A 24,602-nucleotide genomic window follows, 5' to 3' on the forward strand; every position below is an offset into this window, starting at 1 on the left:
TCATTGATAATATATGTTTATTTTTTTTTAAGACTCTCACTAAAATAATGCATTTCACATGTCTTAACAGAATATCCTCATTTACATGTTTGGATTTGAAATAGCAACTTTAATGAATAAAACAACATCATAGTTCATGTAAAACACCAAATTGTTAAAAGTTTCCTTAAAAGAGGAAAGAAATGTTCATTTTTATGACAAAACCACATCGCCATACAAAATACACTTTTTCACCTAACTGAATGAGCTGATTTGCATTTTAAGTCTAGCATATTTTGCCATGGTAGCTTTGACCTTGAAATCGTAGCACTCATTGTTATGTTAAGATTGCATTACACAATGTGTGAAAGAAAAATGTGAAAAGTTAGAAACCATGAGGTTATCATCCGTTTCAACCCCCGAAAGTGCTAATTTAGTATTTTCACGATGATTCAGAGCAAGCCATTTCTTACAGAAAAAAATATATACTGTATATCAAGAGGCTTCATGTACACCACGTTAAGACAATGTGTTTCATACACAGTTATCCTCAAAAGTGCTTGAAGTCTGAGCAGACTAGAATAGAAAACAAAATGTACAGTACATTGGCCACATGTTAGCTGTGTGTTATTTATACAAATATAATACATTTATGAAATGAATGTTATTTATACACATTCCTATATGTACTTTAAAATCATATTAATAAAACCTGTTACTTTAGCTTGTCATCTCTTGCTGTTTAGACATTAAATAAAATATATAAGCCATCATTTTCTCAAACATGCCCACTCTTACTGCTATTTTCAAATCTCTAAATTTAAGACAATATCTGCATACGATTCATTTTTTCCCTTTTGAGTGTCTTCAAAAGCCATTGCAAAATATGAAACTGCCAGTGATGGTGACAATATGAATCCTCATCAACAGCCTCCCTTCACACTTTTTTTAGCAGCTCTTGAAGGTTAAAACAAACACACTTTCAACACAACAGTTTGTTGGTCTGGCAGAGGATAAAGTGCTGTTTTCCTTTGGCCCCAGTGTAGAATCAGATAAAAACCAATGGTCAGAATCCCTCGTAGACTCCGGCCTCTGATCTCAGTGCAGCATGACAAAAAGCCTCATGACCCAGAGCCTTGGACAGCAGTCTGTGCCCGCGGGGAGACATGCATCCTTGGCCAGGCAAATATCCGGCCATGGCTTTACTGGATCTTGTGGGTTTAAGTTTGGGAGCTGCGTAATATCCCTCCATGTGGTCATATTGTGTGGGCCTGACTTTAGTGCTCTGAGTCCTTCTGTTGAGCTGAGTGGAAAAGGATCCCAGATGTTCAGGATCCTGAGGGGATTTGGCGTGGTAATGATAGTAGTGACGATTCTCTCTGGTGCTCTGTGATCGCCCAGGTCTCCTGAGGATGCTGGGTTTCACAATACCAGAGTAGCTGCTGACAGCATTGGTCATCATTAATCGATCCTGGTCATGACCTCGTGTATGGCTTCTCTCTTTGTGCTCGCTGTGCTTGGGTTTAGGACAGTCCCTCTCTGGCAGTGATGGGACTTTGCGAAGCGGTGGCTGCTGTGGGGCGCTCTCTTTGATGTGAATGCGCCTGGATGGTCCTAGCTCTGTGCTCGACCGGTGGCCACACAGCTGCCTGGCGCCCTCAGGGTCTGCCTGTTGCGAACTCATGGATGTTGGGGATGTGGCAACAACAATATTGTGACTTTCTGTCCTTTCGGTGGAGAGGAGGCAGGCATTTCCAGGGTCTGACTTGCTCCTTGTGTGTATTATGTCTCTGCTTCTTGTGTCAATCGGTGAGCTGGGACTCTCATAAGGAGACACCGCTGGACATGTATTTTTATGTCTGGATTTACTCTCCTGCTTGGCTGGTTGGTATACAACTCTTTCAAAGACTTCTGCATCTCTTGCCTGATAAACGACAGTGTCCCTGCTTTCTATGTAAAGCTCCCTGTTCATGGGGGGTGCACGATGTGGAGAGTAGTTGTAGTAGTCTGATTGTCCGCTTTCCCTTGTGTTACGCATGGTATAGGACTGACTGTGGCGGATACCACTTTGCCGGCAAGGCTCTGCATAATAGCAGGAACCATCTATTGGGTTATCTGAGTAGGTACCGTAACGGTAGTCAGTACCTGTGTTCTCAAACTGCGTCCGAACAGGGTGGATGCCGGTCTGAATCAGCCTCTGATAGGGCGCTTCTTGGTTTGTCGTCCGCTCAACGTAAAACATGGTGTCAGGGGGCAGGACCTCTGTCTCTGCCAGCTCATAGTGACTAATCTGAGGGGCATGAAAGGAGCGAGCCCTCCGGATAGCCGGATGCCCAACTATTCTATCTTCTGACCTCTGCCATTGACCTTGCTGTCTGTGGCGGCCACTGAAAAGGTGCTCATCTCTGTGGTAACGTCTGTACTGAGGTGACAACGGGTGTCTTAAACCTAAAGTGCTGTAGCGACTTTCAGAGGACTGCCTGTACATGCTCTTTGGCCCTGAAAGGTGATGTGGCAGAGCATCAGGCCGAGGGCAGTGAGGTGCAGGCATTTGTCCTGCTGGAATTGGCCGATGATGGTGATGATGGCGATTACTGTAGACATCATCAACAACGCCAAGAGGTCTGTCCTCCTCTGGGCTGTAGTTATGGGTTGAGGAGGGCTGTAATGGCCGTGGAAGGACCTCCTCGATGGAAGCAGGCATGGAGGCCTCAGCCAGAACAGCACGGAAATTAAAGACATTGATAGAATCGGTGTTCACATATATGGGAGAAGTTGACGGGCTCTGAGCCGAGCAGACAGGCTGAGTGGGTGTTGAAACACCAACGCTCTGATAGGTGGGCTCTGCTTGTGTGACATCTCTAAGCTCTTTTCCCTCTTTGCGGTCCCTCCTCCCTGTACTGCCTTCATCCAAGCTGCCTGACCCAAGTGGGCTGACATTAGGTGTGAAATTGCACATGCTTTCCTGTCCATCAGTGACCTGCAACGGCTCAGAGCAGAGATGTGTAGGTGAGAAATGAACAGAATGAGGGCAGCAGAGGCTCTCCAAAGGGCTGTGCGCTGATGTTTGCCACTGGGAGACAGAAGAGGAGACATGAGGGCTGCAGTACTCCTGGGGGTAAACTTTCAGATCGAGAACAGAGGGCCGGGGCAGTCTGTCCTGGGCTTGAGAAGCGTCCTGTCTCTGGAAAGGGTGCGATGGGATGTTGTTTCTTCTTTGAGAGCCACTGCTGGCCTTCTGGGCAGACTCGGCCAGAGCCAAAGCCAACTTGCGTGCAGCACTCGTCAAGGGAGGATGAGGAGGGAGAACAGACACTGAACTCATAAGTCTATCTGTTCCTGGGGAGGGATAAGACAAACAACGCTACAGTATGACAGGACAAACAAAGCTATGGTAAGACATGATGGGACAAGACACAAAAGCTTTCATAAGAAACTACAGAATGCATTATTATTTAAATAGATACTAACTATATAGAGCAAATGTTATGTATGATGTTAAAGGGGAGTGGTACTGACCTGGATCAGGCAGGTTCTGTGCAGATTGACTGAGGTCGGTCAGGGCTGACGCCTGGCTCGCTGTGCTGAGTGGGCTGCAGTGTTGGTAGGACGCTCTTGGCTCTTTTCCATCTGCCACTGGAGCTTCACATTTCTCCACTGGGGGAGAAGAGGGGAAAGTTGGCTGAGAGGCGAATGCAGTCTGAACATCTGCTTGAGTCTTAAATGATTTCTTCCTGAGTTTAGGAGAGAGCGGCTTGGAGGTAACCTTCCTCCCACCTTTACCCAGAATTGGGCTAATATCTGGAGACTGAGAGCAGCTAATGTTGTTGTTTGGTGAGGAAATTGGCTCTGATTCACTAGAACAACCTGCACTCTTCCTCCATTTATTTCCATCTCTGTTGTGTTGCGGTCCAGGGTTTGCTGAAGGTGGACTGCACTGAAAAGACATGGGGTCGAAGTCCAAGGTAGAGATGCCTGCAGCTGGCGGACAAAGGTCGAGCTCGTCCTCCTGATGTGGAGGTGAAATACATGGTGCGGTGTGAGCACGATCAGCACCATTATGACTCTCATTCGGTGGGTGGGCTTTGTTGTCATCTTTACTTCTGGTGTTGCGTAGGTCATCTCTACTGAGAGCAGAAATAGCCTCGCTGGTAGAACGAGGTCTGAGCGGGCGGTAACTTGGAGGTTCCCCTGGCATGGAAAAATATACACGTACATTCAAACTGAGTCTATACAGATAATATCAACTAGTGGGAGCCAATTACAGTGTACGAAATGAATTTGAATTTAAAGCAATAATTTACCTTCCACATTGTGCAAAGAGGTGAGAGATTCTTCACTTTTGGTAGAGCGCAATGTGCCGCTATCCCCTCTGCCACCTGCAAATAATTAAGCAAATTATTTATCTCGATAAACTAAATCATCACCTCTGAAGGAACATTTCAACACATACAACAGTCAAGATTAACTGAAGAAACTGACAAATTCAAATTAATTAGAAAGTAAAGAAAATGAAGCTTTGAAAAGTACTAGTACAGAAGCTTTATCCTTTCTGGCTGTGTAACAGCAGTAGCGGTCTGACCTGGCAGTGCAATGCTCTTTATCTCGTTAGGCTCACTGGGGTGTCGCTTCAGTTTACGTTTAGACACAGAATGGGACTTGCCCAGGTGGAAAAAGGAGAGCCAGTTCCCCACAGGAGACTTCTTAACCTTAGCAGGAGGCCGCTTGCCGCTACAACACAGAGACAAATCATTTTCAACACTTGACTTCAACACAAACATCAACTCATTCAAGCATAAATAATTAAAAATTAAAAAAAAACAAAACCAAAAATATAGCTGCAACTAATTGTTATTTTTATCATATTTTAATCTGATTAATAATTTAGTCTACAAGAAATCAGAAAATAGTGAAAAATGCCAATTACATTTTCACAGTCTAAGGTGACATGATAAAATACTGTAATGTTTTTGATACAGTCAAAAACCAAAGATATAAAATTTTCAATGGTATAATGCAGAGAAAAGTATCAAATCACATTTGACACATTTTAGAAGCAGTAACCAACAAATGTTTGGCATTTCTCTTTCATTGTAGATATAGTTGATTAGTCAACTATCAAAATTGTTGTCTACTAATTGATTCATCAACCAATTATTTCATCAGTGAAGAACACGACTTATTTCTCACTACAAAGCATCATGGTCTGACAGCTCAAATAACAAATGTGGAATAACATGCAAGGAGAATATAACATGCAGGACTGCTCTGGTGGCCATAAATGTACCTCTCCATCGGGAGCTCGATGACTGTGTGGAACTTGCCAAGCAGAGCTCCAGGTCCCTCCCCGACCTCGATGTAGTCACTGTGGGTGAGGCAAGGGGTGGTAGCCGGGGAGCTCAGCTGCGCCTGAGTGCGAGCCTGGGCCTCCTCCAGGGACAGTAACTTTGTGGACGGGGAGCAGACCAGCAGGGACTTAGGTCTGGATAAGGTGTTGTTACCTATAGTTGAGGTGTTCAGATAAAGTCATTAGAAATTCATGTTATCTCTTCAAGTTCGATTCTATTTTCTGTTACTTCTTTTACTGAGGTAAATAAACATCAATGACCCACCAGTGCTTTCCCTTATGATGGCATTGAGTTTCGGGCTGAACAGAGCCTCAGTGTTGTTGAGGATGAACTCCACCACCACCGACTGGATACGCACCTCCATGAACGCTGCTGTGCCACTAAAGCAGGCCGATTCAATCTGTCTGGACCTGAAACACAGTCACAGTACAACACAACCCAATTCACAGCTCTGGACCACTGAGACATGCCCCAGTTCACTGTCGCAGAAAGGCTAGAGTGAAACAGCAGCGCTAACTGTGCTAATGCACACAGCCAGATGTTGGTGTAGATAGCGACAGTCACCTGAGGAGGTTAGGCGCCCAGACAATAGCCAGGTTTTTAGTGTGCATGCTAGTGATGGAGCTGAAGGTGGCCAGGTGGGAGAGATGTCTCATGAGGAACTCCAGAGTCCTGCAGATAGAGAAATGCAAATATTTCATATAAATTTCACCTGTTAATTTCAAATAATTTAATTTAAGACAATAAAAAATAATAATAAAAAAAAATCAATCCTGTATCATAGGAGAGCACCAGCAGATGAAGTTCAGTGCACCCAGTAAGAAGCAGGCTTAATGTCACTTTGCATTGACTTTGTAAAGCAGGAGTGTAGAGCAGAAACGCTGTCCTGTACTCTGTGGTCATTACGACATTTTTGAAAGTTTTTATGTGTGGTTGAGATGTACGTAAAAAGAAAGGTTTTTTGGTGGCACTTTATCTTCCCAAGAACCAAATTAGCATCACAGGAGAGACAGTTTTAACGCAGCACTCCCTTTTCTAGAAATCACACATTTCCAATTCAGGCCACCAGGGTTCAGCAGTGAGCTTTAAACCTGACCTGTAATGTGGAGGAGGCAGCTGCTGGATGACATTGTGGATTTTGACCAGCCTCTCCTCATCTGTGGCTGCAGACACGGCCTCCTGTGAAGGCAGAAGATAGAGCGCACATCACTGAGAGGCTGATAATCACAGCAGAGGGAGCTGCCTTAACATTCCCACTCTCTTTCCATCCTTTTATATTCACAGCAGCCAGTGTTTTGGCACACGTAATCTGCTATTAGCATGCACATCCCCTGCTGTTCCTAGAAAGCTCAGTGTGATGCAATGACCCCGTTTTGAGCAGCACTTAAAATGAGCCGAAATTTTGAAATTATTTCTTCTTTTTTTTTTTGGTCATCACTGAGTAACTAGAATTTGTCCTAAGCAGATTTTTCTCTTGACAATTCTTACACGCTATGCCAATTCCCATTCCTATATTTAACCCCATCAAAAGTCTGTGCCCCAGTTTCAGTGCTCTGGTCCTTACTGAGAATCTCTCGTAGAGCTGGTAGGTGAGCAGAGGGTTGGGCAGCTCTCTGAAGTACAGCTTGCAGAGTGAGCCCACTGAGTGGATATCCTGTCTGAAGACGTCTCTGCTCAGGTCTGGGATCTGTTCAGAGTCAAACTCGTGCCTAGACAGAGACAAACAGAACAACAAGATATAGAACAGAGTGGGAGTCATCCTACTGCCCATCTGTCAGTGTGAAAACACAAAAACAACAAGGATATTTTTACACTATAAACTTTGGACTTGGTAATTTGCTCGGTGAATTAATGATTTATATCTTGTGAAATTCTCTGGTGTACTTTGATAATAGTGCATAATTGACATGATTTCCATCTCTTTGCCATCTCTAATAATATTCCTCCGCAATTAAAAAAAAAAAAACAACCTTCTTCTTTGCAGCAGGTAAAGAAGAGGATCTTTCAATGCCCTTAATTAGTATAAACTGTGAGAAACATCAACATGTCACAGATATTTATCATTTTCTAAAACAATGACATGTGATGTGGTGACAGTCAACACATTCTTATGTGAGAGAAGTCAATGTAATTGGCTGTCAACACCCCATCAGATTATATGTCTCCCAGTTTATCTACTGATGGGAGTTTTTGTTTCATGAATTCCTCCTGGCAGGCATAAAAGAAGAACATTAAACCCATTCAAAGCAGCACAGCTTCAAAAATAATGTATTTGATGGATTTCAGAAGAAACTACTCAAAAACAACACAATTAACAATGTCCATCATGTTGATGGTGGACTATTTCGAATAATTGCTGTCTAATCAGTTAATGAATCATACTGACTATTTAGCACTAAATAGAAACCCACAACTTGTCAGTCACCAACTAAGCGCCCTGCCATGCAAATGCAATTTGCAGCCCTTTCCTTATCAGGGTTGTTCTTAAATAACAAACCATTGTGTATGATGCATATTAGTAATTATAACCAGTTTGTACTTTTCAATATACTGCTTTGCAAGAGGTGGGAGGAGTCTCAGGGGTAGAGGACAGCCCATGTCACCCGAGGTTCAGTGCTTAGGTGCTGCTGGACCTCAGGCATTGATCAGGGTTAGATTTCAAATCAATGTCATAAACAAAACAGACACAAACCTCAGTTTCTGGATGTTGGAGGAGATCCCAGACAGTCTGTAGATTCCATCCACAACTCCATGCTTTTCTATGAATTCAGCACAGCTCTTAACAACCTGTGGAACTACAGGACACAGTCACAGACATGAGAGGAGGCTGGAACATTAATTTTGTATTAAGCACAAATACAATGATGTATGAGTATCATGCTCTCTTTCATTTGGGATATCTTTAAATTCCTTCCCAGACACACATTTTGGCTCATGTAAGAATACAGCTAGTGATCGCAAGCTCTAGCATTTCAGTTCTACACAAATCACATTAAAAGGATAACTCTTGTCATATATTACATTTTTCAAAGCAACAGTAAAACCAGCTGATCCTACTGGAAGTATCACCTGTAGCCAAACTTGTTATGTCTTATTCCTCTGTACCATAGCGCTCCATTGTTGTTCAAAAACTATTAAAAGTGAGCCACAGAGTTGCGCTGGGTGATATGTTCCTTTATTACTATGAATAAATGCACTGTAGTTTGAGTGAATCCAGCATATACAGTCCTGCTGCTGTAAATACTTTCACAGCAAATATGTATTCATCTGCAGTTTATGCACCATTTATTCCTGTTTGAGTGACATTTTCTAAAATGTACCGTGCTCAGCCATTTTATTTAATTTGACAGTATGTATATTTGTGACCTATCTTCTTGGGACACGTGTGACATGTCATTGTTGGGTTTGGTCTGGCGAATGGATCATTCCAAGAGGTTGCAAAATAAATCTGATGGTTATCTGATCTCTACAAAATTGTGTTAATTTTTTTTCTCTAATCCTTCCTTTTTTCATGTGACTGAAATACTATAATTTTACATCATCAAGCATAAATCGCCCTTTGGTTGAAGTGTTCATGCGAGAAGGGGTCTCAAATAGGCATTACCTCATTGTAAGGGGTCACAAGCCAAAAGAGTTGGAAACTGCTGGATTACATTATATTTTATAATGGTGTCCATGTAGCTTTAATCCAATACTCGGCATAAAGTGACATGACATGACATAAACCTGCTTATTTCACCACAGGCCTGTTTGAAAAAATCACTAAAGCAGCAGCATTTGACAAATCTTCAGGGATCTATGGAGAATCACACCCTGCTGGCAAACATAAAAGAGTTATTCACACCACCAACTCAATTCACATCAAACATCACAGCAATGTATCACAAATCCACTATACAGGCAGCAGTTTCACTGGGTAATCCCTTCTTGGGGTATTTACAATTTGAAAATGTGAAACATTTTGTTGTGAACTGCCAGCAGGTAAGAATTACCCAATGGAAAAAAAGAACAGAAAATGGAAAAAAGAAAAATGCACCTTCATGTCCTGAGTTGTGGAGATGTTCCCCCAGGTCACAGCCAAACACTCGCTCTCTGAGGATGCCGCGCTGCCGCAGCTTCTGTGGCGGCGGTCGAGACTTCATAAAAGACCTCAGGAATGTTACCAGCTTCCCATGCTTCTTACACACTGATTAAGATGGCACACACACACACACACACATAACAGCCACTTTAAATCAATCCGACTCATATCCTGGGAGCAAGTCTTAAATAAGCCATCAACAGCAGGACAGACGCACACTGAAGAGTACCTGGCTTCGGCACTGAGCTTTGAACACTGGGGGGAATCTTGTCATTTATTAGCTCAACACAGTCGCAGGGGAAAAAACCGACCTGCAAGCAGAGAAGAGTGGAGTAAATAGATGGTGATATGCTTTTAAGTTCAAAGGACCATTGGGGGTGTTTAGTGCTGTAGCAGACTGTTGTAGGGTGAAGGTGCAAAAATAGGTCAGTAAGCATGAGGGTACAAGCTGCCTCAGGCTGAACATTGCTGGCTTGCTTCCTTATTGTGTCGAGCATCCGTGGGTGTCACACAGCAGACACACACACAGCGACAAACTAGCTATATTTTACTATGGTGATTAACTATTAATATAATAATATTAACATATTAAAACTACGGGTTCAACTCATACAATTTCAATAAAAACAAATAGGAGGCCAATCAGTCAGTATGTCTTTATCTAGTATGAATTCCCTGGAAAAGTTTGACTTTACTCCTGGAGGAAGAGACAAGCTGTTCACCAATATATTTTCTATTAGACATAATCCTGCTTGCAGTCTGCCTGATATGACCGTAATGTGATGTGAAGCGCAGCAGATGTTTTACCTGAAAGCCATGTTTCCCTCTCCACCAGCCTGTATCTTCTTTAGGAGGCATGTCTATCACCGACACAATATCTCCCACCTGGATCACAGAGAGTACGAAGATGTGAATAGTCTGCTCACAGCTGAGCACATCAAAATGGCATTATGATGGGAGCAGAAATATGCATTTGCAAAAACATGCAGGAAAAAAATGAATGCTAAAAGATGAAAGAGCTGCCAACTGATGATAAAATGACTTATTCATGATAAACATCAGATCTCAGAGGGTACCTCGAAGGTCAGCTCATCTGTGGCCTGGGCTGTGTAGCGTTTGGTGACGTGGGCAGCAGCGATGGCTGGGACATTGATTGAGGCTTCTTCAGACACCAGCAGATGGTTCCCCTTGTTGTCAATCTTGAAAAAAAAGTCATATTTGCTTTGGTCAAAGACTGGAAGCAGGGAGAGGCAGCAAGTTTAGTTTCATTTATCATGTGTAGGCGTGATACACAGCTGTGTGTTCCCATAAAGCCTGGTACCACTGATGCTCCCTTTATTATTCTCTGCATCACTAAAATAAAGAATTGGATGCTGGACAAAGAGCATCAATCATTTCTAGTCTATTCCTGGTGCCTTATCTAATAATGTTAAAAAAAGAGGCCCATAAGCCAGGTGTACTTTTGAAATTAGTTGTCTTTTGATGTTCAGGCAAACAAAATTGTGCCATTCTGCTTTGTCCAACTGGAGCATTTAGCCCAGATCAGGTTATTTCTTTCAATTGCAGCCCTAGAAAAATGTCTTTAATCTCCTCCAGACTTGACTATTGCACAGCACTTTATTCAGCAAACAAACCATCCAATAACTACAATGCCATATTACACCAATCTGCTAGCCTTCACATGTGAGCTTCAGAACGGATTTTAACTTTATCTTTATTTTTACTGTAAAGCACTTTGTAACCTTATTTTGAAAGGGGCTACATGAATAAAGTTATTATAAAAATGTATGCATACAGGACACAACAAAGTACAATAAAAACTAAATTCTGTTAGTAATAGTATTGATATTTTTGCTGATAGCGGTGTATGTAGCAGACCCTGGCCAATGCATCAAAACTAAGCCAATCATGTATTTGTTACAGTAAGTTTTGAGATTTATGTTTATATTAATTTATGTTAATTTATATTCATACTGGATACAGAGAGTTGAAATGTGTACATTTTTTCTCAGCTGCCTGTATGAAAAAGTAAACTTAAATAAACCTAGATATTGAAAAGTGAATATAAAACAATGGGGTCTGTGCTGTAGAGTGCAAGACAATAGCAAATATGAACAACTGCTAACTGATACCTCCATCCATGTTAATACCGGGCCACAGTTGATTTTGTTGTCAGCAATGGCAGAGAAGCGAGACAGGTAGGTGGCCAACATCTTCGTTACTGACTGAAGGGAAACAGAAGATTGTGAAGATTTATTAAAGTCTGACAAATGAAGCATCATTTTCCATTCAGTGTGAAATAGAACAAGATCTCTCTGATGACCAAATAAATCCTTATGAATCCATAATCTGTGATATAAAATAGTTTATTGTATGTGTAAAAGATTACAGAGAAAGCAACTGTAGCTCTGTGGTACCTCAACAGTGTCCTTTAACGTGTTGTATCGTGGCAGCTCGGTGAGATTGGAGTAACGCCGGTCATAGATACACAAGTGCAGGTGTTTGTCCAGCACCCGGAAGTCTTCATAAGATCTCTTTACCAGCCAGTTTCGACCCTGACAAAGAAAAGATGAGAAATTTCAAGAGAAGAAAAACATTACTAACCAATTTGTGGCATTATACAATCTAATCTGTTTCACAAGTGTAAGAAGTAATTGTACCTGGCAAGTGATCTGAACCAGAAAGACCAGCTCTTTGGAGTCCAAACCAGCCTTCGGTCCTTCACTCTGCCCCTCTGCAAAGGCCAACTACAATGAGAAGAACAAGAGAGTCAGAGGAGCTAAAATTGAGAGGCACTTATATTCTAAATAATGGATAAGTGTGATACAACAACCTCTCTGTAAGTGTCCTGGTATACAAGAAAAGCATCATGTCCAACCCCATTTTCCCATTAAATAGTAAAATTCCTTTTACACTTTGCAGCGGTGTATAGAAACCTTAAAAACTCAAGCAACACACAAACATGGGAAGAAATGCCTGAAAACAAAAAAAGATGTGAGTGAACATTTTTGACAAATACAATAAAAGAATTTAAAAATTAGCTCAGTCATAAATTCTGACGGATGTTCGTTGAACATGTCACTCTATGATACAGTTTAGGAAATAGGTATATTAACTCTGCTGCCAACACAGGAGTGATTCATATTCTCACTTCACCATAAATCCTGCAGTATGAAATATATAATACATTAGCTGCTAAGATATTGGTGCTTGGAGGCAGAGTAGATTTAGCACAGATCTCTTCCTCTCCTCACCAATATTCTATATGACCCAAAAACAGAAGATCAAAGCCTCGCAGGAGTTTGGGAATACATTGATAGACATTTCTGTAAAAGACACTTCAAAGACCTGGAAGCCAAGGGAAGTTCTGGTTATTTATAACTGTAGCTCATCCAGATACACTGTTACACAACACACAGCGACCTAGTTACTCCTCAACAGTAATACGGCAAACCAGACTGACAAAGAATCCAGAGTGAGAAATTGTTGTTAAATGAGTCATGATGGAAAAGCTTTTATTCACTACAAGGATTTGTTGGAGGTAATAGTCCAATGTAAAAAGCTAAATTAAGTACTGAAGAGGGTCAAAAGGCCAAGGGGATTATGGGAAGCAAAATCATACAGATAAACCAAAATCTTTTTTTTATTGAACAAAAACATAGCTTGATAAAAATTAAACATTATGAAATGAAACAGCAACAACCTTAAAGTTATCACTGAGGGCATGCTTGAGCATCACTTCCTCTGTGATGCTAACAGTCCTCCTGATCTAAAACATGCAAACACAGCTCAGACCTCAGCCCTTTGCACAGTCACATACAAGCAATATGTTATTTATTCATAAACATCTGCCACCAGAAGCTCAAAATAACACACAATCAAAAACATGTTCTTGTTACCTGCCACTAAGGCACCTCAGATATCCATCCGCAACTGGAGGAAGTGGCTCTCCCTTTGTGTGCAGCCGCAGTCCTGGACCACAGTGATCCTACTCTGACAAGCCAAGTCTTGGCTGAGGACAGCAGAGTTTAAATGCTGCTCCTCACTCGCCTGTTTGCCGTCTCCTGCCGCCTTACGTAAAATGCTCATTCACACGGCTTTGGATCGCCACACGCTTACTGCGCCATTCAAAGCAGAAAATATGAAAAGAGGATGCTTCCCTCTGTGTGTCTTACCCCCCCTTCCTGCCTCCCTCTTTCGATCTCTTCCCCCTCCTCCCTCTCCTGTACGCTGCCTCCCTCCCCCCTCTCCATCTTGCCCTCCCCCTCCTTTCTCTGGTGGCAAACGGGGTTTGGCAGTAAATGGGTTCAACCGGCACACACAGATACAAAAGCTCATCCATCACACAGAGGCAAAGCTGCACCAGATAGATAGGCAACCCTTCTTCATTTCAAAACAATTCTTATTCATTCCACCCTTGAGGCGAGACTGGAGCTAATCAGGGGAGGAATCAGTCGGGGAGGTTGCAGACAGACACAGTCTGCTGTCCTTGTGTTATTCTGTGAGTGGGATATATGAGCCCAGGTCGGTATCCTCCCTCTCTCCCTCCCTGCCGCCACAGTCTGAGAATGTAGAGACAGGCAAATGCATCATGGGAGATACCATAAGAGCAGATTCATCTCTCAGAGTTATGTCAAGAAATTAATCAAACATAAATTACAAAAACAAAAATAAATCCTGCTGGTATGTGCCTGCTTTATGTTTGTATACATGTATGTGCAGGCAGTGTGTACAGCTTTCAGTGTCAGTGTGTCTCCCACACTGATATTTCTCTTCCAGCTCAGCTCAGATTTTCCTCTCCCTGTGGACCTTTTCAAGGTCACTTAAAGTGTTGTACTGGCTCACCTCCCTCCACCCTAACGATGGAGCCACACTGGTCATGGTCCCCACAGCAGGACGTTTACTCAACAGCGTGAGAGCATCCTGGGATTTAAGTCCTGTCCAGCCTGCTACACAGTCGTCCATTTACGCCACATGTAGGGGTTCAGCCCCTCAGCCTGCACCCACTGCTTATGCACTCCTTTGTGTTAGGCTACATTGCCGGCTTCTGATTGTGGAGAGACGACTGCTGCACTCTGCTGGCAAACACTCTGAGCTGCACCGAGGTTAACCAGGCGATTAACAGCCACTTCCGCACATGCTTCACTGCTACTCATTACCACTGCAAATACACTCTCTCTTAAACTTAGAAAAGTCCATATGTCCAAGTCATGAGTTGGATTAGGCATTAGATAGATATAGAACAGAGCCATGCTGCTACTGTGGCTAAAATCACTTCAGTTTGATGACAGTATTTTGAAAATAGTCCACAATATAGCATTTAGCTCTAGCTAAATTGTAACCATATATTCTTGCACCCTTTATTGTTTTACTGTCAAATGAGGTATCTCCCTCAGTTTCTAGACTGCAGGAACTATCCAGGAAACTACTGTATCTTATTTACTCACTGGCTATAATCATGTGCTCTAGTCAAACTAAAAGCCTGCATTACAGGTTTGCAGAGGTCAGTTAACTGTGACATTCATATACTGTAATATAGAGGATTAACACATAGCTGGAATCAGATCATGGCTTCAACATGAATGAGACTTATAACATCTGTAGTAGTGAAAACATCTTATACTTCTGGACCAATGTATATTTTATAGCTCCCCTGGCAGAACAACACACCGACAGCGCCTGTGTGGCATTTCAGGAAAAGGAAGGAAAATGCAATTATGTGGGTGGGACAGTCCAGAAAAGACAAACAGGAATATTGATTTAATTACCACAATTCCAGTTCAAGAATTATGCATTTTTGGAGCAGTTCACCAAAATGGCCACTGAACTTGAGCCATAGACACAATTTCTAAATATAGCAACTCTCTGCTGCAGAAGTCACACTGTAAGTATTTTCAGGGCTCACCTGAACGTTGCCAAAGTCAACAGTCTCATAGTGGAAATGGGCACACTCTGCCAATCTGGGGAAGTGACCTCTGGGGAACGTCAGCCTAAATACAACACAGCACAACAGCAGCTTATCAGTATTCAACACAGTGTCTCTGTGATGGAGAGAAAAAGCAAAGTGAAAGAGAGCAAAAGAGGGGAAAGAGGAAGGGACAGATTAGGCCTGTGTGAGAGGAGGGTTAGAGATGTAGCAGGCTGACTTGTCTGCCTGCGCCACGCCCATCATTTTATAGGTCCTCATTTCACTGGCCTGGATAAGAGCCCTGGTTTACAGCCTATAATAGCAGCAACACTGTCACAGGGAGCACCTACTTCTTCATGTTCTTGACCTTCATGCTTGCCGTGCTGACGCAGGAGCGCAGGAGGGGCTCGGCTGGATGCTCTGTGATATCATCGGTCCTCACCTGCCAAACAGAGGCAGCAAACATCAGTAAGTGTCAGTCACAAGACAACTGATGGAGAAGAGATTACAGCCAAGAAAATCATTATGTGGATCATCATAAAACAGTGGTTGCTCAGAAAAAGAGGCAAGACGCGTGCAGCCGATGTTATGTTATGTTATGTTATTCTTATATTATCCAAATGTTGATATTCTATGCTAAGCTAAGGTATGCTATTTTATGCTAATGTTATGCAATACTACTGTTATGTTATACTATGCTTTGCCATATTAAGCTATGTTAGGTTATTTTTCAGCAACTTATGTCATGCTATCTTATGTTATATCAGTGTTATGATAATGTTGTATTTATCTGTTATGTTACCCTTTGCTGTACAGCTTATTTCATGCCAATATTATGTTCTATATAAGTTAAGTCATTCTTTGATTAAAAAAATATATCTGTGAACATCAAGGCTGTTCTTGGTCTACGTGTTTGTCTATGAAGTATCGTTATTAATATTATCAATATTGGTTATGTTTGCATCAAATCTCAATAAAATACTTTAAAAAGAAAAGAATACATGCACACAAATCTGCTGCACTTCAAGAGATACATATTCCAAAAACAGGAGGTTAATTCCCTCACAGAAATATGAAGATGTAAAGAAAGACATGCTGTGGAGGCCATTTTCATACAGCTTAAATAACCAGAAGCAAACTGAGGGGGAGAGGAAAAGACACCACTTGTCCTGCGTGTAAAGGGTGGCATGTCCATTGGTTTATGTATCTTTTATTAAGTATTTTTATGTATTTTTGATTCTATGTTTATGTATTTTTTGTGTGTGTAAGTGATGAGTCAGAGTTGTGTGTGTGGGTGTGTGTACCATGGCAGTGGATGTCTCCTGTGGCTGTTTCTCTTCTAGATAATTATTGTTGATGGCTTGAGGTAAGGCATCGTCTTTGTCCAGGTCAGTAGATGGTAGCACATCTCTGCAGAGAGACAAAACAAAAGAACAATGACATGTCCACATCCATGTAGTGTAAGGGTCTCAAAAAAAAGGGTCTTGTAGTTTTTTCAAAAATACACCAGAGGGAGCAAGTGAGGGAGATGAATTCACAATATGTGGCTTGGGCTCAAATCATGACACTGCACCAGCATGGCCCAGAAAACATGTTGTACTTGCACTGTGGTGTTTAAATCTGTAACATCATTAATAAAACATGATAATATAATCATCTGTTCCAATCAGGTCTGGACAGGTACAAATGCAGTACTTTCATCCTTGGTACACATTTGTCTGAAAAATAGTTGCATCTTCCATGGGGTCAACAAAAAGCCATGGTGTCTTTTGTACACGCGCTGGAAAGCAAAGCTTGTCTATTCAGAGAGTCATAAAGGCAATCCACCCACAAGGGAGCGCTTCACAAAACCTTCACTTGAAATGTGACTCAATGTGCTCAGGAACAGAGGGTGAGGTCCATTCAGCTCAACTTTTATGAGCAACAAAGAATGGAGAGACACAGGCCTTTATTTTGTCACCGTGATTCAGCTTAATGAAATATGGACATGAGGCCAAAAACACAGACACAGTGTAAATTGTGACACATCTGATTACATAGACATTGTGTAAATTCGTCGAAAATACAATGAGTTTTGGGCCTGATAGAGCTTTAAACTGTTTTTCTCTCCGTCTTACTCTGAAAACAGGGTCATGCTTTAGCCTTGGCGTTAAATTGCTCTAACTTTTATTCATTTAAAAGCAAATGCATGTAAATGACCATGTAGCCATGCAATACTTACACATACTTCTCTTAGTGTGCATTTGTATGATTTTACATAATTCAGATCAGCTGACATGAAATGAGGAAAAAGAGAGTAACTCACCCCTCAAGGACGTCACTACTTCCTGGTTCTCCCTGGGGTCCTGAAGCAGCATTTTCAATCACCGCGGCAACCACACATCCAGCCTCCATGATGCTGCCTTACTGCAACAGCCTGCTGTAGAGAAACGTGAGTAGGAGGGAAAAAGGAGAGAGAGTGAGGGAAGGAAGGAAGGTGGGTGGGTGGGTAAAAGAGTACAAGATGGGAGGAAGACTCGATGCAATGAACCCGCCAGACGTTAACCCACTTGAGGCTGCAGCGTGTGCGACTCTCAAGGCTACAATCCACAGAGCCCAGACTGTAATGTGCGATGACATCATGCTACAGTGCCAGGGGCTGCTTCAGAGATAATGCACGTCAGGCTGCAAATTCATAGGATGGGTTCATGAAAATATCAGCTTCTTTTCATCAGAGCACTGACAGGTTTGGCTGGAAAACATTCTCATATCCTCTTCATGGAAATGTCAAGACTGCCACAGCAGCTTCAGCGCATAGCCCTGGATATTATATGCAGGTTTTGGGCTGTTATTTTTGCTTTTTAATCACTCCTGAAGATATTTCTTACGCTGCTTTTTTCCAGACTCTTGGTATTCTACATTCTTGGTATAAATGGGTTACTTTGACCTAAGTGTTTTAAGAATAGTCTGCCTGGGGCACCTCGGTGGCTCACCTTGTAGAGCGTGTACCATTAAGGCTTAGTCCTAACCGAAGCAGCCCAGGGATTGAATCTGACCCGCGGCCCTTTGCTGCATGTCATCCCTCTCTCTCTCCCAACATTCCTGTCACTGCCCTGTCTAATAAAGGCATTAAAAAGCCCCAAAAAAAGAATTAAAAAAAAAAAGAATAGTCTGCCTGGAAATGAAAATAAACCCCAATCATGTAAGGCAAAATCTGACTGAGGTTCATATGTTGTTCACCAAACATACAGTGAATTAGCACCCACTGGTCCACCCCCGTGTACTCAGAAATGATTTAAAGGTAATATAGTCCTCTTCTTACTCTTGTAACAAAAGCAAAAAACTTATTTCAGCTTTTGGATCTAAAAACAGTAACAAGGCCCCAAAAACACAGATTTACTGTGTTTCAACTAGATTCACCTAGATTACATGATTTTATTAAATACAATATCAACCGAGGTGAATTGTGCATTATTACTCATTTTTTGTGGTTATGTGGTGCTCACATGGTGCATATCCATCATCCATCCCTGCTTGTCCTTATCTAAGGAGCTGGAACAAAACCCAGCTCACACTGGGCGATAGGCGGAGCGCACCCTGGAAAGGTTGTCAGTCTGTCACAGGGAAACACATATAGACAAACAACCTTTCACGCACATAGTCACACCTACGGGCAATTTAGAGTTGTCAGTCAACCTAACCTGCATGAGTCTGGACTGTGGGAGAAAACCCACGCACTCACAGCAAACACATGCAACCACTTCACCATTGTGCCGCTCCACTCATACGCTGCATGTTCCTAAATAATGTTGTGTAAAATCAAATTCCTGCGCAAATTTCACACAAAACCAAGAGTCATGTTGCGCTCCATCACCTAGTTGACCAGTCCGTGGACTCTTTGTTGTTCTTGAGGAATAAAAATGAATAGACAACATTGAAATCCAGTGTACAGTGTGAAATGTGAAAAATAAAAAAAATACTTCTGATTATTTGCTGCATTTTTTAATGAATATATTTCAACATGCGTTCGTATTTGATCCATGAGAAGACTGATACTGGAGCAGCCCCCATCACTCTCACTTTCTACTAGACTCCATAATTACTACTCCTCTCTTTATGTACTGTAAACAAACAGAAGGAATGTCCTGATGAAGTGAAACTAGACTCCTCATAATGGTCCTCTACAATCCTCCCATAACTAGCTTCCAGATGCATGTGAGTGCTTAGCGTTAAACAACGACCTGTGGGCATGTGGGCACAAATAAAGGGCCCTTCTCACACCTCAGAGGTATACGCCTGCAGCACTGAAAAAAAATCCCTCCAATTACCACCGAGGCAGTTTTACCTCTTCCCTAAGCAGGTCCACTAATCAGTACAGAAATGTTTGGAGTAACAAGTAAATTCATAAGCCCCTGCCACCGCTGTAGTAGCAGTTTCCCACCAGCCCCTCTGGCCTGGAGCCCCACTGAGTTGCTGTTGACTGACTTCCACAAAGCTTCCTGACTCAGCAGAATGTGAGCAGGCAGACAGGCCAGATCGTACTCCACTCTATCCACATCTCATACTATATCTCCTCTCTAATAGACACCATAACCTTGCCAGGGGAGGGCCAATGCATTACACAGACAGGATATTAATTTACTGTTTAGAAAGCACTGTCGTATACTGGTCACTTGGGGAAAACATCTTTGGAAAGTCATATGAATGAGCATATGAGTGTCACCAAATTATGTAAAACATGGACCATTGGGAGCACTTGTAATATAATTAGTGCCTCCTTGTATGGCTTAAATATCTAGGACAACATAAAACAAAGCACAAAATAAAGTTGTGCTGCGCAGTCATCAAGATATGGTGATTATCATTACCTCATTTACACTATTTTGGCTATGTGTGCTGACGGAGGACAGACATTCCCAGTGGCTGCTTACGATCTATGATAAAAAATGTTGTATGATACACAGTACAATGCCTGACCTTGCTGATTGTACCACATCAGACAGCGAGTCTTTTCAAGTGTAGGAACATGTTGTACTGCACATTGCAGAGGAGGCTGGCTAGCTGTGTGCTTTAAAGCCGCCTGCCTGGTGAAGGAGTCATGGGCTTTTGTTTCTATCTGAAAGACCTTGTGGGAGAGGAGCTGAAGACAACAGAGAAGAACATGTGAACAAGCGAACGCCTTATAGCAAGCATCCATCGCTATTATGAGCACAACAATACGTGAAATGTGGAGTATCCGGGAAATGCCCCAAATAGCTTGGGCTGTAAAAAGATTGTCACGATTGTAAAAAGTCAGTTTTAAGAAGTGATCTCGCTCTTGTCCATGGCAGAGGAAAATGAGTGACACATACTGACACTTGTCAGCATTATAGGCAGGAAAAAAAAATAAAACAAGTTTACCTCAAAATCTCTGACACCTGTTTAATGTTAGCCAAGGAACCTACACTACACACAGCTGCTGTATATCACGCACTACTTCTCTCTCTGTCATTTTCAAAGTACTAAGCAAAACTATTCCAGATACAAGAATAAAGACGACGTGTACCTGCCGCCCTTAAAGGCAGAGACATTGTTCTGATGTCAGGAGACTCTAGCAGCACAGAAGGATGTCGTCCCAGTATCTGATGGCCTACATGGCGTTTTCAAGAAAAATAGGGCAGCCTACACAATCTTGCACAGACTGTTTACGAAACTGGTATCAGCAAGCATGCTGACATGAAGAATGGCTGCCTACATATTTGTAGCTACAAACACGCAGCAGATGTGTCCAAGTGAGTCACGGCTACTTAATCACATAAGAGAGGAGGGAGGAAGTACGGCTGAGGAGGAGGAGGAGGAGAGGGAACATAAAAACTGACATGTCACTTTTTTCTTTATCACACACACTCCACCCAAACACAATTAAGTGTAACTGACACACATTAATGCTAATATAGCTAATGTGTGGATATTAGGTAGTACTGCAGGTGATCATTGCAATAACACCAAAAGGCTTCTGGTACATTGTATAAGGTGGACTGTAATAGATAAAACATAACGCAGTCACACACATTTGCATAATAGAAACATTAGCTAGCTAATATGAACAGGTACTGAAGAAAAGTCTAAAGAAGAGGAGAGGCTTCCTTGTCATTATCTCTTCTGGCTGGTAGACCTGTACTCTCCAACAACACAGCTGCAAATGCCAAAATGTGGAGGAGGAGATTAAGAACTTGTTACCTACAGTACAAACCAGGAGGTTAACCAGATATCTCTGTGAATAAAATGTTCACCAGAAGCTTTCCAAATCCTTGCGGGCAACTATCAGTCATTTAGTGCTGCTGTATGTCACAATATTACAGATGGGAGTGGTCAGACTGAGCTGAGACAGTAAAGTTGCCACCTGGAAAACCAAAACAGCGAGCTGCCAAGAACTGCAGAAGTCAGGTGATAATTGTCTGCGGGTTCATCACAATGAAACAGCCCTTTCACATAAACACAGCCATGCGATCCGTTGTTAATATAAAAATATTGATTATTGCAGCCTAAACTGCACCTTTGACATCATTTGGTTTTGCTGCAGATCCCCCACGAAGAAGCGACAGGCCCATGTTGTCAGCGAGGGGAAAGTTGGTTTCATGCTCTCATTCTGAGCACTGGAATGCAGTCAACACAAGAGAGAGACGCAGTGGAGAAAGGCCCGCGGTTGCCATGGTGACATGTCTCCTGTCCATCGTGACTTGATGCTCCTCCAGACTGAGGATGAGGCAACACGAGGAGGGAAATGAAACCTTAGAGGAACCTTTGACCACAAGCTTTGACACATCATCACTCAATGTGCCAGAGGTGTCCTGTGCTGTCGGAGCGAGCCACAATGCAGGAGATACTTTTAAATCAACCATCTTTACTAGAGCTGTGTCACTTCTGGGGTGTGTGTGTGTGTGTGTGTGTGTGAGAGTGAGTGGGCAAGGGGGGGGGGGGGGGTCATATGATCCTATAATCTTCTTGATATCTACCAGAGTGAGATTAACTTCATTTCATCTGAGTCGGTGTCACAGCTCAATCTTTGTCCTGTAACCTTCAGAGTCGCAGAGATGCCAGATGAAGGGCAGAGAGCGGGGTGAACAGCAGGGCGATTAGTTTGAGATCCAAATATTTAATCAACAGGCCGATCTGTCACCGAGAAAGGCAACCTAAGCCTTACAGTGGAGCATAGGTCTTTCTGTTCAAAGCACAAATTTATTTCCTCTATAAAGGAGAACATTTTATTCTGTGGGACAAATGTTTTGACGTTTATAATGGACACTATATATGTCACTATACAACTGGCTCACTAAGTCAATAGTGAGTGTCACAAAGACTCCCATACAGTTACACAAGACTACAGTCACCTAATGTGATCCAATATGACATCCCTGACCCAATTATTACCTTTGTGAAGGTCCTGTTCAGCTATGTCAGAGTTGGCTCAACTCTGGGATAATCATGAGGCAGTGATTATGCTGTGTGTATTGGACTGAATTACATCATAAAATATCTAACACATACCTATTATTTTGTAACAATACACTTGTGGCTACAGGCTTCAACATAAAATGCAGGGCTGCAGCTAATGATTATTTTCTTTCTTGGTTTGTAAAATGTCTGACTATGTCCTGAGGCCCAAGGTAATGTCATTAAATTGCTTATTTTGTTCCACATACAGTCCAAAACACAAAGACATTCAGTTTTCTATCACATGCAACTAAAAAAATCAGCAGATATTCGCATTTGTCAAGCTGCCACCAGTGAACTTTGGGAATTCTGGCTTTAAAAAAATGACTGAAACAACTAATCAAATGTCAAAGTGGCTTCCTACTTTCTACTTCCCTCCTACAATATGATGAGGGAGGGAATGTGGGGACAATTCCAAAAAACAGTTTCCTAAAGCCAAATGTAACACCTTATTTTGTCCAACCAATTGACCAGAATTTAACGATTCAGATCAATATGAACTAACTTAAGTATACCTATTATGATGATGTGATTATCACCTGTCTCGATGATTAATCAACCAATCGTTTAATCTCTACATATAATACCTAACATGTATTATGTATTACAGCTTATATCTGTGGCACAGGATTAAAAAATAATGCAGTCTAATGTACAGCCTCAGACATTACCACAGACATTAATGAACATTTCTTGCATTTGCACAAAAAAGGTGATAAATATACAAAAAAAACCTTTAAAAAATAGGGAGAGGTACACTTGTTGCAGGGCTGTTGCACTGTATTGCATTAGATCACACAGGTCTTCATCATCCATGTGCCCACCCACTGCATTACAGTGATTCCTAGAAAAACAGCCCCGAAATCCTCTTGACAGATAAACTCAGATGTGTTTTCATAACCTGTGATGCAACCAGACACACACTCACAGTCCCACACACCTGCCAGAAACGGAACTGGGATCCACTGGGGAAAGTTTACCACCAGTGTACTCTGACCTGTTGGGCCTGACAGATCATCGGTCAGCTGCATGCAGCCGCAGACACACACACACACACACACACACACACGGTCTTCTGTCAGACTGATCAATTGAGAAATGCCTCAAACAGCTGTTGCGATCGCCCGGTCAGGGCAGCGGCAGCAGAGGAAGCAGTACCCAGGCCGCGTCTGTGCAGTGCGTAAAAGACGATCTGCGTCCACGCAGCCTACCTGTAACTGTGGCCGCCGCTCCGCTCCGCTGCCTCCTCTATGCTGCACAGCGCTGAGCTCTTCGACGAGGAAACATGTTGTCAGCATCGCACTGCAGAGCCGCTCCGACCGGACACACACGCACAGCAAACACACGGGCCCCAGCTGATCATCTGAGGTAGATGTTTTCAGGGTGAAGCCTGTGATCGGGGGCGACACCGCGGAGGCAGCGTGGGAGTCACTCCGGAGAGCCGCGGCTGGGCTGACTGCCTGCCTGCCTGCCTGCCTGACTGCCTGACCGACTGCCTGCCTGCCCGCCTGGCTGCTGGGAATCTGCACTCGGCACCGGGAGCGCGCACAACTGGTGTCGTGCCCGCGCCTCGGATATTTCAAACCCCGGGGTTCCCAGACCTTTTCAAAGCCCTGAACCCGGATATTAGGCAGGCGTGGGAGTGTGCATGGATCCTCTGTTTGATAATATTCACAAGCCCGAGCAGCCCCATCTGGCAAGTGGTGCGGTGTTAGGTAATGCTTGGTACAGAATTACATAAGCATCGAGTGTAGGTGGGGTGGTAACAGTGAGGGGAGTGAAACCTGGTGTGCAAATAACTCATCCTAATACATCATTTCGTTGTGCCTGTGCA

At 42.7% G+C, this 24,602-nt stretch overlaps 1 protein-coding gene across 3 annotated transcripts; it reads right to left on the bottom strand.

The window, feature by feature from the left end:
- arhgap32a (Rho GTPase activating protein 32a) lies at positions 1 to 24,602 on the bottom strand. 3 transcript variants are annotated; one of them, XM_071496321.1, is made up of 23 exons: positions 23,980 to 24,602; positions 17,622 to 17,735; positions 16,621 to 16,726; positions 15,667 to 15,758; positions 15,314 to 15,398; positions 12,069 to 12,155; positions 11,826 to 11,963; positions 11,541 to 11,633; positions 10,485 to 10,607; positions 10,216 to 10,293; positions 9,638 to 9,719; positions 9,364 to 9,513; positions 8,020 to 8,122; positions 6,892 to 7,036; positions 6,424 to 6,506; positions 5,892 to 5,999; positions 5,592 to 5,737; positions 5,267 to 5,480; positions 4,562 to 4,710; positions 4,284 to 4,358; positions 3,847 to 4,170; positions 3,499 to 3,636; positions 1 to 3,318 (listed from the first exon to the last, which is right to left on the bottom strand). In XM_071496321.1, the coding sequence occupies exons 2-23, from the start codon at positions 17,708 to 17,710 to the stop codon at positions 1,046 to 1,048; spliced, it is 4,881 nt and encodes a 1,626-aa protein (XP_071352422.1). In that variant the 5' UTR covers positions 17,711 to 17,735; positions 23,980 to 24,602; the 3' UTR covers positions 1 to 1,045. The 3 variants fall into 3 exon arrangements, with proteins under 3 accessions (XP_071352422.1, XP_071352421.1, XP_071352420.1); XM_071496320.1 differs by having other exon boundaries at positions 3,499 to 4,170; positions 17,622 to 17,732; XM_071496319.1 differs by having other exon boundaries at positions 3,499 to 4,170.

Source organism: Trachinotus anak, unplaced genomic scaffold (assembly GCF_046630095.1).
Source record: "Trachinotus anak isolate AG129_WGS33_773 ecotype Australia unplaced genomic scaffold, CSIRO_AGI_Tana_v1 ptg000014l, whole genome shotgun sequence".
In the NCBI taxonomy this organism is placed as follows: Eukaryota; Metazoa; Chordata; class Actinopteri; order Carangiformes; family Carangidae; genus Trachinotus; species Trachinotus anak.